General features: G+C 45.6%; 1 protein-coding gene across 3 annotated transcripts in view; it reads left to right on the top strand.

Annotated features, from left to right (window-relative positions):
- The window catches only part of vps50 (VPS50 subunit of EARP/GARPII complex), a 145,607-nt gene that overhangs the window by 76,080 nt on the left and 54,109 nt on the right, over positions 1-15,418 (top strand). The window contains exons 14-18 of one of the 3 annotated variants that reach the window (XR_013968627.1): positions 7,588-7,712; positions 8,187-8,281; positions 8,790-8,888; positions 9,044-11,995; positions 14,533-14,587. Coding sequence is in view for 2 of the 3 variants with exons in the window: in XM_080837447.1 (XP_080693573.1) it covers positions 7,588-7,712; positions 8,187-8,281; positions 8,790-8,888; positions 11,905-11,995; positions 14,533-14,712 (590 nt within the window). In the remaining variant the exon portion in view is untranslated. Of the gene's footprint in view, positions 1-7,587; positions 7,713-8,186; positions 8,282-8,789; positions 8,889-9,043; positions 11,996-14,532; positions 14,713-15,418 lie in introns of those variants that run through there. The other 2 variants (XM_080837448.1, XM_080837447.1) reach the window with 2 other exon arrangements.

Raw genomic sequence — 15,418 nt, 5'->3', positions numbered from 1 at the left:
CTTTGCAAGGAGATGCTCAGCCAATCCATAGGATAGAAGATGCAAAAGCTCTTTCACATTGATGGCTCCACACAGGGTTTGTATATGTACATATGTCAAATGTACCTGTCCAGCCTTTGTGTTTTTTTTTCATTTAGAAGGTTGTTGATTATCCTCTCATCTGGTAGTTCCATCAGACTGCTAAGCAACCTCGCCAGCCTCTCCCCCAGCTTCTAGTTTGAAGAGAATACAGCTCATCTAGCCTGTGATGCCAATGTCCTATACTCCCTGTTGTGACTTCTGTGAAACCATGAGTGATGGATTGACTGATGGTGCTGTACACATAGATACAAAGACACATGCCAAACACTCTCCCACACTGTCTGTCTGTCTGTCTGTCTGTCTGTCTGTCTGTCTGTCTGTCTGTCTGTCTGTCTGTCTGTCTGTCTGTCTGTCTGTCTATCTGTCTGTCTGTCTGTCTGCCTGCCTGCCTGCCTGCCTGCCTGCCTGCCTGCCTGCCTGCCTGCCTGCCTGCCTGCCTGCGTGCGTGCGTGCGTGTGTGTGTCTGCCTGTGTGTGTGTGTGTGTGTGTGTGTGTGTGGGTGGGTGGTTGACAGAGCCTTTTGTTGTTCCTAAGCCACGCTCCAGAGATTTGGCTAGCTCAGGCTGGAGATGTGGACGAGTTGTCTGCACTGCTCGTCTCTGGTGACCTACGGCGATGGATGCTCTTTCCATCAGCCCCCTTCCCTTTTCCAAGAACACCCAAGCCCTGTCTGCAAGCAGAGGTAGAACGCCACTCGTATATCACAGACGGGAAGACAACCCAGGAAGTCGTCTCCTAACCGATGGGTGTCTCGAGAGAGAGAGGAGCGTATTGCTTTTGTCTCTGTGAGCTTCCAAGAGGATTCCTGGGTAGCAGCTCTTGACTGATCATGATGAGGGGTCCCTCCTCCTACTCTTTGATTTAGGTAGTCAGTAATTCATTGTTGTCAGGAAGAGAAAGAAGGCTGAATACCGAAGGGGTCTCTAAAAAGATGCTTGAAAGACAGACATGTTATCCGGTTGCAGTGAAGGCCATGGAAGAATGCAGTGTTCTGGGGTCATGTGTTCTCTACACTGTGCATCAGTGAGTGCTGGAGAGAGCCACATATAACTGTGTGCACATGTTTATTTTGTTTGTTTGTTTTTTTTGTTTTTTTGTTTGCTCAGCTGTCGCAACAAAATGTCAGGATAAACCCTGTGACTACTCTTCATTGAAATCGCATTTTTTCCATTTGTAGACATGGTGACAGCACCTTGATGAGGTGTCCAACACAGTCTTTATGTTGTTCAATAGCAAAAAAGGTCAAACAGGTGGATGTATACATAAACAATGGCTTCTTTTCTTGTTCACCATTTGACAAGGACATCAAAAGTAATGTGGGCTAAAAGATATAGAATTAAAGTTGTATAAAGTAAAACAGATAATAGATACGCACCACAGGATCCTATGCCCAACATAGAAGGGCATCACGCATCATTTTGGTTACTAGAACAGATTCATTGGGTCATTTCATAACATGCACACAGACCGTAGTGCCTTCGAAGGCGGACCTTCGCGTCATCTGGGGATGTGAGATCAAAAAGGGGTTGAGGTGTCGCATCTTGGTCTTCAGCGTCTGGCAGGCACATCTCATATGGTCTCTGCACAGTTTGACAGCATAACCTCGACCACTGAGTTACTTAATTGACTAAAGTTCACGTGCACTTCAGGCATACAGGAAACATGCTAGTTTGGAGACGGCCATTGATGAGCAGTGCACGCAAGCCTGCCATGTTGGAAAAATTAGCAAGCTATAACTAAATTTCCCTCCATGTTGGTTTGTTTAATGTCAATATTACTTTGCGGCACAATGTCATTACTATAGCAACCAATGTTGATAATTTTTTTCATGTCATGTTTAATTTTTACACCAAATTATGGTGAGTAGTATTGATAAGAGTCAGATAAGTATCAGTATCGATGAGCAGTATCTGTATTGTCCTAATGATACCCACCACTACTGGCAATACTATGGACCTGCTGGGGATGCAGCTTTGGAGGGTGGAGATCAGGCTTAGGCTTCTCAGAGAACGGCGTCTCTATCTCTCCTCTGTCTCTCTCTGTTCTCCATCTCTCTGCCTGTTCTCCATCTATCTCTCTGTTCTCCATCTCTCTCTCTCTTCTGTACATCTCTATCTCTCCTCCATCTCTCTATCTCTTCTCCGTCTCTCTCCTTCCTCCATCTCTTCTCTGTCTCCATTTATATCTTTAAGGCAGTGAGTCGTAAGCTATTTCCAAGCTTTTGTGCACCAGGCGAAAAGGAACAAAAAAATCCTCTTTCTACTCATCAGTTCTTCTTCTGTTCGGTCAAAAAAATTTGAGACACGGTCTGCATGCGCTGTTAGGTCACTCTAACCTTTCGCTTTGGACAAAATCAGATCTTTAAGCAGGTTACAGATGGAAGAGATCCAACTAAATGCATTAAACTCATAGGATTTTTCTGCCGCAGTGTTAGCCAGGTTTCAGTCACAGTTTCTCTCAGGTCCAGAATATTTGAGATAGACGCCGACCAAGGTCTAATAAAAACTACTGCTGTCAAACGATTCAAATATTTAATCGCGATTCATCGCTTTTTTGTCATAGTTAACTCAAAATGAATCGCGATTAATCACAAATTAATTAATCGCACAATGCTCTTATCATGGAAAAATGGATTGGCTTGCTTTATGCAATGTTTTATTTTATTGAAAAACAACATTGCCAAACAGGGCGGTACAAAATACAATTATGAAGTGCACATTTCAGATTCAGCCTATAGTGCAGTTAAACCATGGCTTAATATTTTCTTTTTTTCAAGTTTGCTGTGAACATAGAAGTCAGGCCTCTTATTTCAAAAACAATTAACCGTACAAGTTAGGTTACCAATAAAAGGTAAGCCTACTACTTCTGTGCTTTCAGCCAGCTGAACAGTGAACAGTGAAGCTCGCTTCTTTTGCACAACACAACTTTTAAAGGTAAACTTTCTATTCAGAAGCTTTTTATCAACCATTTCGCCGTACCGCGCTCACCATCACTCAAACCCAGTGTTGTGCATGAACACGTTCATTTTTACGAGAACGATTAACTGAACGCAACTTAATTAGAAATAATGAATTTGAACGGTGAACACGTTCATATTATCTGGGTCCGGTGCAACTGAGGTCTAGCTAAAACGTTACGGAATGTTTTCCTTCTACTGAGGAAAGACGCTGTCTAAATCGAATGCTTGCAACCTGTCATTGCTCAGTACCTGAGGCCATAGTAATTATTGCCAAGACAGAGCATGTTTCGGTAAATGACCATAATTGGTTATTGCGTTGGACATGTGATAGTGTTTTGATTTCTCTTCACGGTTTATTTAGATGGAGTGGCAGTAACCTTCGGGAATATTTTCACATAATTGAACGTTGCACTTCGTTGAAGTTGTGTGCGTCCATGTATCCTATGTAAGTTTGACTTTGTAGCCTACCTTGTCATTATGTGTTTGTTATAGTTTAGCTTGCTCATAATTGTTACGAGCAGCACTGTCACTTAATTAATCCAGCATGATGGTTAATGGTAGTGTTCGTGAACTGGCTTAGCATGAACTCGCTTAGCATAAACTGCTAATGTACAAATTACATGTTAGGGTTTACCTTTACTTACTTTTGAGAGGTCTTTCATTAAGTGTACATGCTCTTGTATATCTTAGATTAAGCCATATCATTGCTTAAGAGGTTGCATTCTTACCGTTAGTTCCCTGTATAAATCATTATTTAAATGGTACAACAGGGCTGTGTATCTGATAAAGTTTCCGGCAGTAAACTTGATCGTACCTTTTTGTGCAAACTATGTCCCCCTGAAAAATTAGCAATTATTTAAAAAAATGAAAATGAACTGAACTAAACTATGAACGAGTTCAGAATTTAAATGGTGAACTATGAACGTGAACGATTCATATTTACTTGTGTGAACTGAACTTTGAACTAGTTCATGAGAGGTGTGAACGTGCACAACACTGCTCAAACCGTAACGTTAGCCTACTACACAGTTTCCGAGGCCCAAAAAAACCCAAGAGTTAATTGCGGAATAAAAATATTAATGGCGTTAAAATGGGTTTGCGTTAGCGCCGTTAATAACGCATTAAACTGACAGCACTAATAAAAACACATCCTCTCAAACAAACACACAGGACCCTTTTCCCACACCCCCTGGAGAGGCTCTGAGATATTTAGGCGTTTAGATTTTGAATGGGGCATACACATTGACTGTCTCCTTACACTGATTAGGGAGGGAGGGAGGTTGGGTTGGGGGGGGGGGGGGGGGGGGACGACATCAAACGTACATGACAGAACCAAAAATAATAAGAATGCATCACATAAAGTGAGTGCTTGAGCTGAATGAACAAAAGAAAAAAAACGAAATCTCCATTTAGCTGTTAGAGTTGGCAGAGCATGCAACTATCATTCTGTGGCAGTATGAGCAAAAAGTGGCAGTTTGAGGCGTTTTGTTGTGTGCGTGTGAGTGTGTACAGAATACACACAGGCCTCAAACTGCCACTTTTTGCTCATAATGCACACACACACACACACACACACACACACACACACACACACACACACACACACACACACACACACACACACACACAAATGCACAAATGTGCACACACCCTAACATACACAGTTCATTAAGTCTAATTCAGCCATTTCAAGTTTAAGGCTGTGAGCAGAGCCTAAAAAATGAAGAGGGCCCAGCTTCTTGTGTGGTTCTGTTGTTGTGTCATTTGTTTTCTTGATGACTGAAGGCAGCCAAGCTGTGTTTCCACCAATACAGCCAAGACTGCAGAGGTGGTGTGTGTGTGTGTGTGTGTGTGTGTGTGTGTGTGTGTGTGTGTGTGTGTGTGTGTGTGAAAGAGAGAGATAACGTCTGTACATCTGAACCAGTGTGGTTGTTTTTTTTGTGCGTGCATGTGCAACATAATCAAGTGTTTTTGTGTGTGTGCTCTGGTACGCCTGCTTTTTGTGTGTGTGTTTTGTTGAAAAGCGGAGGCACGGCCTGGGCGGCAGTGTTTTCTTGCTTTGTACAGCAGTTGGCCGTTGGTGATTTATGTTGGGGCTGCGTAAAGCATAGCCACTCTCTCCTCCTGGAACGCAGCAATGAGGGGAAAAATCAACTCCATTGTCAGCAGTGGCCAAGGAGCTCTTTAATTCTCCTCCAAAGCCTACATCATTCAGATGTGTCAAGGGGCTGGAAAAGAGCTCTGACAGTGTTTTAAGCTACACGACTTAGTTCTTTTGCACAGTAGAGGCAAACATATCTCAAACGCTTCAGAGATACTAACTTGAAGTAGACTGACACATTTCTTTTTAGTTGAAATGCAAATTGCATGGTGCTTTAATGTGATGGTAGATATTGCATGAATACATGTGTCACTGTCATGGAAGAAATGATTATAACAACCTCATCATAGTTGTGTCTCCGGCTCCGCAAATCACACTTTTGTAAAACCATTTTGTATAGTCATACAGTATTCTTCGCACTATTAAAAATATTCTCCCTCTTTCCCCGTCTTTTCCGTCCCATACCTGGCTCCATTCTATTTTTAGTAGACAGTGTGAGTGCAGATGGCGGCTTCTTTCCTCATTGGTCCCATCTTTGCTGTTGTAGGAAAGGTCGGTGATTCCCTGAGGCTTTGTAGCCAAACCACCACCACCCACATATGCTTGCGCACACACACAAACACCTTACGCTCATGTTCAGATTACACTTGTGACTAGTTCATGAAATGTATTTTCCGTTACACGACTCTAGGCAGAAATCAATAACCCTGCTTTCTAATGTCCAAGACATACAGAGGGGTTATTGATGAAGGGTTTTGCAGACTCAAACGACTATGTGGAACCATTGTGTCCTGGGCTCTTTGATTCTCCTGCAGGTAAACCTGAGGTGAACCTGAAAGAGAAAACCAAATCCAGAAACATAGGTTGATTGACGACGAGGCTGCAACGATAGTAATGACAGCCTACAACCTGACCGACGCTCAGCCGCATTGTACCTCTTCCAAAAAGAAAGATGGAGAACTTGCGTCTCTGTGGGGATTGATGAAGAAACCGCAGCATAATGTTGTCTTGGCTTGCTTTAGTTCGTGGAGAAACACTCATGCATTCCTCCATCCCAATCTCTGGCATTGGCCGCAGTTCTGGCAAGTTCCTTGACACCTCGCGCCACGATGTTGCCTTTCTGTGCCACTCATGTCGTTTGAAAAATCTTGCGGTTCGCCTTGCGTTGGTGCCAAATGGTGTTCTAGTGTGGAGAACATAGTTTTCTCCTTATATTTATTTTTTCTACGTTTTCCTGTCTTTTTCTTTCTTTTCCAACAGTGACTAATGAATTTCTTGTGCTTTGCGGTCTGGTTTGTGTGCGTGCGAGTGGACATTCTCTCATGCCTCCTCTGCTCTCTTCTCTCTATTCCCACTCCTCCATCTGTTCTGCTCCTGCCGCTGTTTCGATGACAATGCGCGTCGTGTAGAGGTCAAGTACAACATCCTCACCCCCATCCAATCTCTCCCTCCACCGCCATTGCAAGCGACTTCATTCATTTTACATGGCCAGGCATGACGGGAAGACTTGATTGCGAAGGGCATGCTCCAGGCACTTTCTGTCACACATTTGCAGTGGCATCCAGCGTCAAGCCCGGAGCAGGAAATCCCAAGGCCTCTCTGAACCTTTGCTCCATGTCAACCCTCTTTTACCCGCCAGTGATGTGTGCATCAGAATGTGTCTTTTTTTATCTCTCTTTTTTGACGTAGGGTTTTTTGTCCTTTAGCGCTCACACCTTTTTTGACATAACAGTGAAATTACAGCGGGGGTTGCTGGGTCGACGACGCTAACACCAGCGCTGGTGGCGTCATCTGCTGACATGCCGGCCAGCAAGCGCTATGATGAACAGCCGCTCTGCCGATGTCAACCTCAAGCAGCTTATTAGTCTGATTGCCTCCAGGAAAGGGTTGTTAGGGGGCACTGGGAGAGACGGGAGGGAGGAAGGATGTCACCCTCACCCACACCCCTGTCTAGATCACCATGTCTTTTATTTATCTATTTATCTTTTGTCCCGACGTCCTCAGGCAGAAGTGACCGCTGTGAACTTGGCTTCAATGCTTAGGGAACCAAGGCCGCATGATGAGATATAGGTGCTCAGACAGCGGTGCAAGGCCTCACTGCTCTCTCATGAATGTTTTGAGAGGCCAGGTCAGCCTGTTAGGCAGAAATGAAAAGAATGGGAGCATTCAGAGAATGCAAACCTCCGCCTTGTGACCTTGACCTTTGTCCTTGACATCTGAAAATCGAATCAATTATTGCCATTATATTATCTCCCCACAAAGTTTGATGGAAATCGGTCCATGCATTTCTGCATAATTCTGCTGACAAACAAACAAACAAACATACAAACAAACAAACAAACAAACATACAGGGGTGAAAACATAACCTCCTTGGCGGAGGTAATGAGCTGTTTTAGGGGTGCAGAGGTTAGAGGATGGTTTGACAAAAAGATGTTTGTGCTGCAGGTTTGGGGTGCACTGACACCTGTCTTCCTGCAGAGGGAAGCAGTGAGGACGGGTCCGATGAGGCGGTGGTGGGCCGCACCTACGTGAAGAGGAAGCTGGATCATGGCCTCACACGCATCTGGCAGGTGGGCTCCCGCTCTCCTACAGTCTGTCTGGCTCTCTGTCTGTCCACCTTATCTGTCTGTCTATTATGTCTGTCTGTCTGACTATGTTATATCTATCTGTCTGTCTGTCTATCTGTGCTGCTGTCTCCTATTTCTTGTACATTTTGCCAGAGTCTGTTTCTTTTTTCTGTCTTTCTCCTCTGATTCTGTTTGTCTCTCCATCTTTGTTCACTCTCCCGTCTCTCTCACATTGCCCATCTTCTTTTGTCTCTTTGCGCCTTGACACCCAGTCATTTTTTCTCTCTGTGTTTCTCATCAGCGAACTCGCTTGAAATGTCTTTCCCGCTCTCGTTTTTTGTTTTTGGTCTCTGCTTTGCTGACATTGACTCGGCTACAGCTTCATTCCTCTGCTTGTCATTTCCCTCTCCCTCCTCCCCCCTCTTTCCCTCTCTCATCTCCCCTGGTGACACGTGTCCGCCTCCTTATCTCCCGCAGGACGTCCAACTGAAAGTGAAGGCTTACTTGCTGGGGACGGACATGTCCAACTTCAAGTACGACGACTTCATCGTGGTCCTCGATGTCATCAGCAGGTAACGTGAACCCCGCATCTTCATTAGTGCTAATTGCACCAGCAGGGGTAGGACAGGCTTTGACAGCTGAAGCGCCATTCCCCAGCCCCCCCCCCCTCTCCCCCTCCCCCCCCCCCCCCTTTCTAACTTTTCCCCAAGTTGGTGTTCAAACCCCCCCCCCCTCGCCACCAGCGAAACAACAAAACAGCGAAAGAAATACCATCAATGAGCTCACTTGTTCTGCGGCAGTGATAATCAGCTTCAAGGCTGCGAGCTTGTCAATTACGGGGACTGTTAGGGCCACGGCACCATGAGGAAGTTCCTGCTCCCGTTCTCACGGGTCACTTGGGATCATGAATGAGCTTCTCTTTGCAATGCGTCACCAATGCCATCTCCTGTCTGACATAATCTAATGGGGTTAATTAACAAGATTAAAACTCTCTTTTTTGTACTCTCTCTCTCTCTCTCTCTTTCTCTCTCTCTCTCTCTCTCTCTCTCTGACTCTGTCTTGTGTTGTGCATCTCCCCAGGCTGATGCAGGTAGGGGAGGAGTTCTGTGGCAGCCGCTCCGAAGTCCTTCAGGAGTCCATCAAGCGTCAGAGCGTCAACTACTTCAAGAACTACCACAGGTGAGACTAATGAGCATGACGTCTCCGGGGTACGCCAAGCAGGCGTTCTCTCTCTCGAAAAGCCATTTCTGTCTATGATCTTGTTTTCCCCTTATTTTCTCAGCCTCGATCTTTATCCTTCCTTCCTCTCTCCTCCTTTCTCTCACTCCATTCAGTCGTTCCCTTTGCACATACTCTCAGTTCATGGGCACAGGGATTTATCCCCTCCTTATCTGTCATGTGTGCCATGGGGCTGCCCATGCCTGCCAACGGCCCATGCTGCCAGGGGAAGTGAACCGCTCTGCCTGCATGCCCCTTGCCCTAGCCGAATTCTAATTGTATGCTAATGATGACAGGCTGTCGGTACCGAGTGGAATGTGGGATGTGAATGAGATGAATAGCACACGGAATCCAGCCATCATGTGTAAACACATACAGACATGCACGCAAAAACAAAGCATGCAGTGTAAAAATGCTTATTTAAATGCAAAATGGAGAGAATTTAAAAAACCATCAGTGGCACACGCACCTGGCAGATGCCAGCGATGAATAATGACCACAGAATGTTTCTCTCCCACGCATGCATGCATGCACACAAACACTTATATATGCACACAAACACGCTCAAAGGTACACACACACACACACACACAAGCAAGCACCAATGTAGGTGTAGGAGTGGCTTCCTAAGAGCTGGACATCGATGCATCTTTACTCACTTCATAGTGTACTCAAGCTTCCTGAGCATTTGCTTCCTTTTACACACACACACACACACACACACACCACGTGCGCGTACGCACGCACGCACACACATGCACACACAAACACACACACACACACACACACACCTGCAAACACAAACATGCGCGCACACACACACACACACACACACACACACCTGCAAACACAAACATGCGCGCGCACACACGCCCGCCCCCCCCCCCACACACACACACACACACACATAAAGATTCCTGATCAGTGAGTGATGGCAGCCCATTTAGCTTTGACAGGTGCAAAGAAGCAGGCAGGCAAACACAGTTGCAGGCTTAATGGCCAGCACTTCCTAGGTTAGCACAGGGTGGCAAGCATCCAAACCAATGTCAGCCACCAGCTCACAATGTGATGCCTGCGTCCACATCCCCCTTACCCCCCACCCAGCTCTAAACACCTCTTGGATAGGATTCTGGCACTTTTTTTCCCTTTACTCGTTGGGCATCATTTTCCAATTATTTCCGGATCGCTAGCGAGCAGCCTGGGCAGATTCCATAAACAAATTACCCATCAGGCACTTGAGAGCGGGGGTCGCCTCAATCATCACGCTATCTCGCGTTAATGCGCCTTGTCATTAGAAAATATATTGTGCCCCTCGGCTTTGGTGCACGAATGAAAGATGACTACGTTCCTAACCTCTCCCCTCCCTTCCCTTCTTCTGATCAGCGGTAATAATGAACGTGATGCATGGCGTGATGCCAATGTATGGAGATGTATGCAAATTCAGAGGTGGAGGAGGGTTGGATGACGCTGAAGAAACGTTTTTTTGGCGCATTTTTTAACTGGTTGCGGTTGATACCTGGCTGTATACCTGTCTGCGGTTGATACCTGGCTGTGGTTGATACCTGACTGTATACCTGTCTGCTGTTGAAACCTGATTGTGGCTGATACCTGACTGTGGTTGATACCTGGCTGTGGTTGATACCTGTCTGTGGTTGATACCTGGCTGTGGTTGATACCTGTCTGTGGTTGATACCTGTCTGTGGTTGATACCTGGCTGTGGTTGATACCTGGCTGTGGTTGATACCTGTCTGTGGTTGATAGCTGGATGTGGTTGATACCTGGCTGTATACCTGTCTGCGGTTGAAACCTGGATGTGGTTGATACCTGTCTGTGGTTGATAGCTGGATGTGGTTGATACCTGGCTGTATACCTGTCTGCGGTTGAAACCTGGCTGTGGTTGATACCTGGCTGTGGTTGATACCTGGCTGTGGTTGATACCTGGCTGTATACCTGTCTGCGGTTGAAACCTGGCTGTGGTTGAAACCTGGCTGTGGTTGATACCTGGCTGTGGTTGATACCTGGCTGTGGTTGATACCTGGCTGTGGTTGAAACCTGGCTGTGGTTGATACCTGGCTGTGGTTAATACCTGGCTGTGGTTGATACCTGACTGTGGTTGAAACCTGGCTGTGGTTGATACCTGGCTGTGGTTAATACCTGACTGTGGTTGATACCTGGCTGTGGTTAATACCTGGCTGTGGTTGATACCTGGCTGTGGTTAATACCTGGCTGTGGTCGATACCTGTCTTTAGTTATTACCTGTCTGTGGTTGATACCTGGCTGTGGTTGATACCTGGATGTGGTTGATACCTGTCTGTGGTTGTTACCTGGTTGCGGTTAATACCTGGCTGTGGTTGGTCTGTCTGCGGTTGATACCTTGCTGCGGTTGAAGGCTCAAGAGAGGCGAGATCATTGTGTTGGCTCGGATCCAGAGGATTATTCCTGTAACATTTAATGGGAGAGAACAGTCATTGACCCTTCAGTCTGGCAGCAATGGCCACTTTTGTTGTAGCCACAGAATAAGTGTGGCTCACACACACTAGGCTTATCGACATTCTCATTCTGTGCCCTCTTTCATATGTGCCTGTGGGTGTCTTTCTATCTCTCTCTCTTTCATCTGCCCTGTCTCACACTCAAGTTGTGTGTCCCTGTCTCTCTCTCTCTCTCACACACACACACACACACACACACAGACACACACACACACACACCCCTCCTCCCCTCTTCTGACACTCTCTCAATTTCTTGATCAAACTTCCTGTGACCTTTCCCGCTGTATTTGTGTTAACACATTTAATAACTGCGAGTTTCCCTCAGGGACAGAGTTCCAAAAGGAACTGCAAAGGGCCTTAAATTAACATATTCTGACCTCTCCTCCTCTCTTCCTATTTCCTTCCCCTCTCTTTCTCCCCCCCCCCCCCTCCCTCTTTCTATATCTCTCTATGTCTATCTCTGTCGTTACCTGTTCTGTTTGTCGCAGGACTCGCTTGGAGGAGCTCCGGATGTTTCTGGAGAATGAGACGTGGGAGCTGTGCCCTGTTAAATCCAACTTCAGCATCGCCCAGCTCCATGTAAGCGAGAGGCGTGTGTGTGTGTGTGTGTGTGTGTGTGTGTGTTTGTTGGGGGGGGGGGTCAAATGATGACACAGATTGTCACACAGAGGTGCTTGCGACATTCTGATTCACATCTAATCAAATCTGATAGGTACTTCTGTCAGTCTCTGAGTCATATAATTTGCAGATGCAAATGATGCATGACACACTCTATTACCAGCCTCTGCGTTTGAATCAACACTTGTCTTGACACAGTGCATCAGAAGCTGCAAGTTGCATTATGCACTGCCACCTCAAAGAGTCCAAGTGATGAGCGTTTTGTACATTCTTTCTCAAAAGCTGCTTTAAGCTGAACTAGAGGGCACACTTTCCTTGTATATTATACATCGCACCCAATGTAGTCCAAAAGCTATTCACTAATCAACAGTTAGACTGTTAACTAAGTGTCTTCCTAACTGAAGGCAGTATAAGTGCTGGCAGTTTCTTGGGATGAATGCAAATGAGAGAATATGGTCTCCTCCCTGAAGCTGGCCTGAAGCTGGCTGATTATTATCTCAATAGAAATAGCACTGTCTGGTTGCATAAGAAGTTGGCTGATCCTCGCGCTGTTAGCAATCTTAGCCCGGTGTTAAAGATACAGTGCGTACATAAGAATATTTCACTGATTGTTTTGACTGGCTTTCATCTGTGTTAAAAAAAATGTTCCCCCCAATATCTTGGTAGATTGTGAATTTCTGCCAAAACAACCGCCTCAATTTGCCTGTCTGTTGTGAATTTGGTAAATGAGTTCTGCCAGAGGCAACGACACTGGGTTAAAATGATACAGACATCACAGTCAAGGTCCCGTTCTGGAAACGTAGCAGATGCTTAATGAGAGGGCCGCAAACACAGGTGCTCTTCTATTCAACACAGATATCCACATGCCATTCACATATAATAGCTTCATCTGTCTAAAAAAACTGTACTTTTATGGCTGTGGATAAGCGTTTCCAGTCGTCTAGAAATTCAGATCGGCTTTCTGTTGTGTTACACGACTCTGAAAGGGGCCGCTTGGCTCTTTACTGAGGGTATATGTCTTAGCCAACACATGCCGAGGCACCCCGCAGTGCCAACACATTCACTGGAGAATTCCCCGTGAACGTAACCGCCGGCATCTCATTCTCTCGATTATTTCATGCAAAAGAGATTGGATTCTGCCACCACTGCCAACACTACCACCGCCCCCATCCCCACATTCAGTGCTATCTGCTACAAACGATCAGCAATGTCCCCTTTTTCTATTTTTGCTCTCCAAAAACATAAAAAGAAATGGTGGTGGGATTTGCTCAAAAGAAGCTCCGTAGAGGACGCTGGGCCCCGACCAGTAGAAGCCCCTAATGATGCACATTAGCACAAGCATCCCTCAAGTTCCTCATGGGCACAGCGTGTCAAGGCAAGGACGCTGAACTCTTTTCTTTTGTCATTTCTTTATTTAATTGTATTTATTTATTTATTTAGGAGATTAATTTCTATTTAAGAGGTGTGGGGGAACACAGGATTTTTTCTTTCTCCTGAATTTGCAATGAGTGTTGTTCTGTTGATGTGTTATTTTTGGATCATGGTGCTGTGCCCGTGTGCGGTGGTAGGGGCCGGGTATAGTGCTCCGACGGAAATATGGCTCCTGCCACTGAAAGCCAAGAAGGGTCTACACACCAGAGAGAGGGGAGGGTGAGAAATAGCCGCCTCTTGCCATTTTATTTATCAGGGTACTCCATCTCGGCTTGTAGTAAATACGGCAAAAAAGGTAACAATGTCATCATAATTGCTTTCCCGACGTGCTCTCATCCACTTTAAGGAGCGTTTGTGATATGCCAGGCCAGACTTATCAGCCTGCTGAGATGAAAGGCGAGTTTCACCCGTTGTGTCGCGGATCACGCTGCCCTTTCTCAAGCCCTTTTTTTTTGCAAAGATCCTCGCCGAAAGCACCACTATATCTGCCGTCCAATCTTAATGAAAGGGAAGCTACTCTCTATAATATGAAAATATAAGCTTAAATGGAGCCATTCTCTGCTTCGGTACCTCTCATGCTTTTTAAAGTTCCTTGCCCTGTATGATGCAGATACAATGAATCTGCCTCCCTCCCACTCAGGTAAAGGGTGTGGTCTGAAACCAGTGATTTGGTTCTGCTGTTAAATCAACTATGATGCCTTCAATTCGACAGCCTGACCGGAGTGGAGGCATTCTTAATGTTGATCGTTTGATGAAATCATTTATGACATATTAAGACAGTATAACACTGCCATTTGAATCCCTTAATATTGACATTGCTTGAGTTTTTTTGTTTGTTTCTGTAGCTCAGCTGTTTGAGAAAGGTGCTAGTAACCCCAAGGTTATGAGTTTGATTCCCAAAGGGCACACAAATTTGATACAATTACAGGCATGTACATGTACTAATATACATCTTCGATAAGTACTTACAATATTCTCTCCTGAAAAATGTAATGTCGATTCACATTCAATCTGTAAATGAAATGTGAACGTAATGGATGTGTTTGGATCTGTCTGTCCCCCTACAGGAGTTCAAGTTTATGGGCCAGTGCCGGTCCCCTTCCGTGTCGCCCAGCCGCCAGGCCTCGTCTTCCACGAGCCCCGCAGTGGAGTCTCTGTTTGAGCAGTTCCTCCAGGGAGGGAACCCATTCGAGATGCAGATCGACAACAACGAGGAGGAGGCCGAAGACGTGCTGGCTTCCAACGGGGTAAAAATGTCACACCCTCACCTGTGATCTGCTGCCTGTGGCAATGTTATGAGTGTGGGAGAGCTTATATGGAAGGTTGTATTTTTGAAGGGCATGCTCGCAGACGTCACTTGTAAATATTGTTTTGTTGACGGATGGATCAGTTGGTTGACGAGGTTCTTAAGTCTCCTTTTAAATCGTTGATTCATTGTTAATCTTTGTATTAGTCTGGTTAAGTACGAGAAGGAGACAGAATTTCACAGCATTTCCATTCGAGCCTACATTGTTTTATTATCATCAGTCTTTTGAACTCAATTAATTTCCACACCAGTCGCCCACAACGAGCCATTCAACTGGGTCACCATACGCTGCATATCATCACCAGTGACACACTATGAGTTATTATTGCGTTGAGAAAATGTACACAGGCCATAATTAAACCAGCAGTGATTAGTTTGTGTACACTAAATGCTTTATTGCCTCTCCTAACTCTCTGTGCTGTCAGCGGGTGATGTTGAGGGTTAGGAAGGGTTGTGTGGCGACTGGGTGAGCAATGGCTGTGCCTGTGGTTAGGACCTTGAAGTGTTTGACATTTGAAATGAGCTACAGCAGCAGGAAGGGTAAACAGTGCAGCCCTGTGGGGACATGGGTCACGCAAGTCCATTTTCTGGGGCTGGGTGGAGATGGATGAGTTGTTTTACCTACCCCTGAACACACTCTCTGCACC

Source organism: Sprattus sprattus (assembly GCF_963457725.1).
Source record: "Sprattus sprattus genome assembly, chromosome: 4".
NCBI classification, from domain to species: domain Eukaryota; kingdom Metazoa; phylum Chordata; class Actinopteri; order Clupeiformes; family Clupeidae; genus Sprattus; species Sprattus sprattus.
This window is presented reverse-complemented; position numbering and strand designations above follow the sequence as displayed.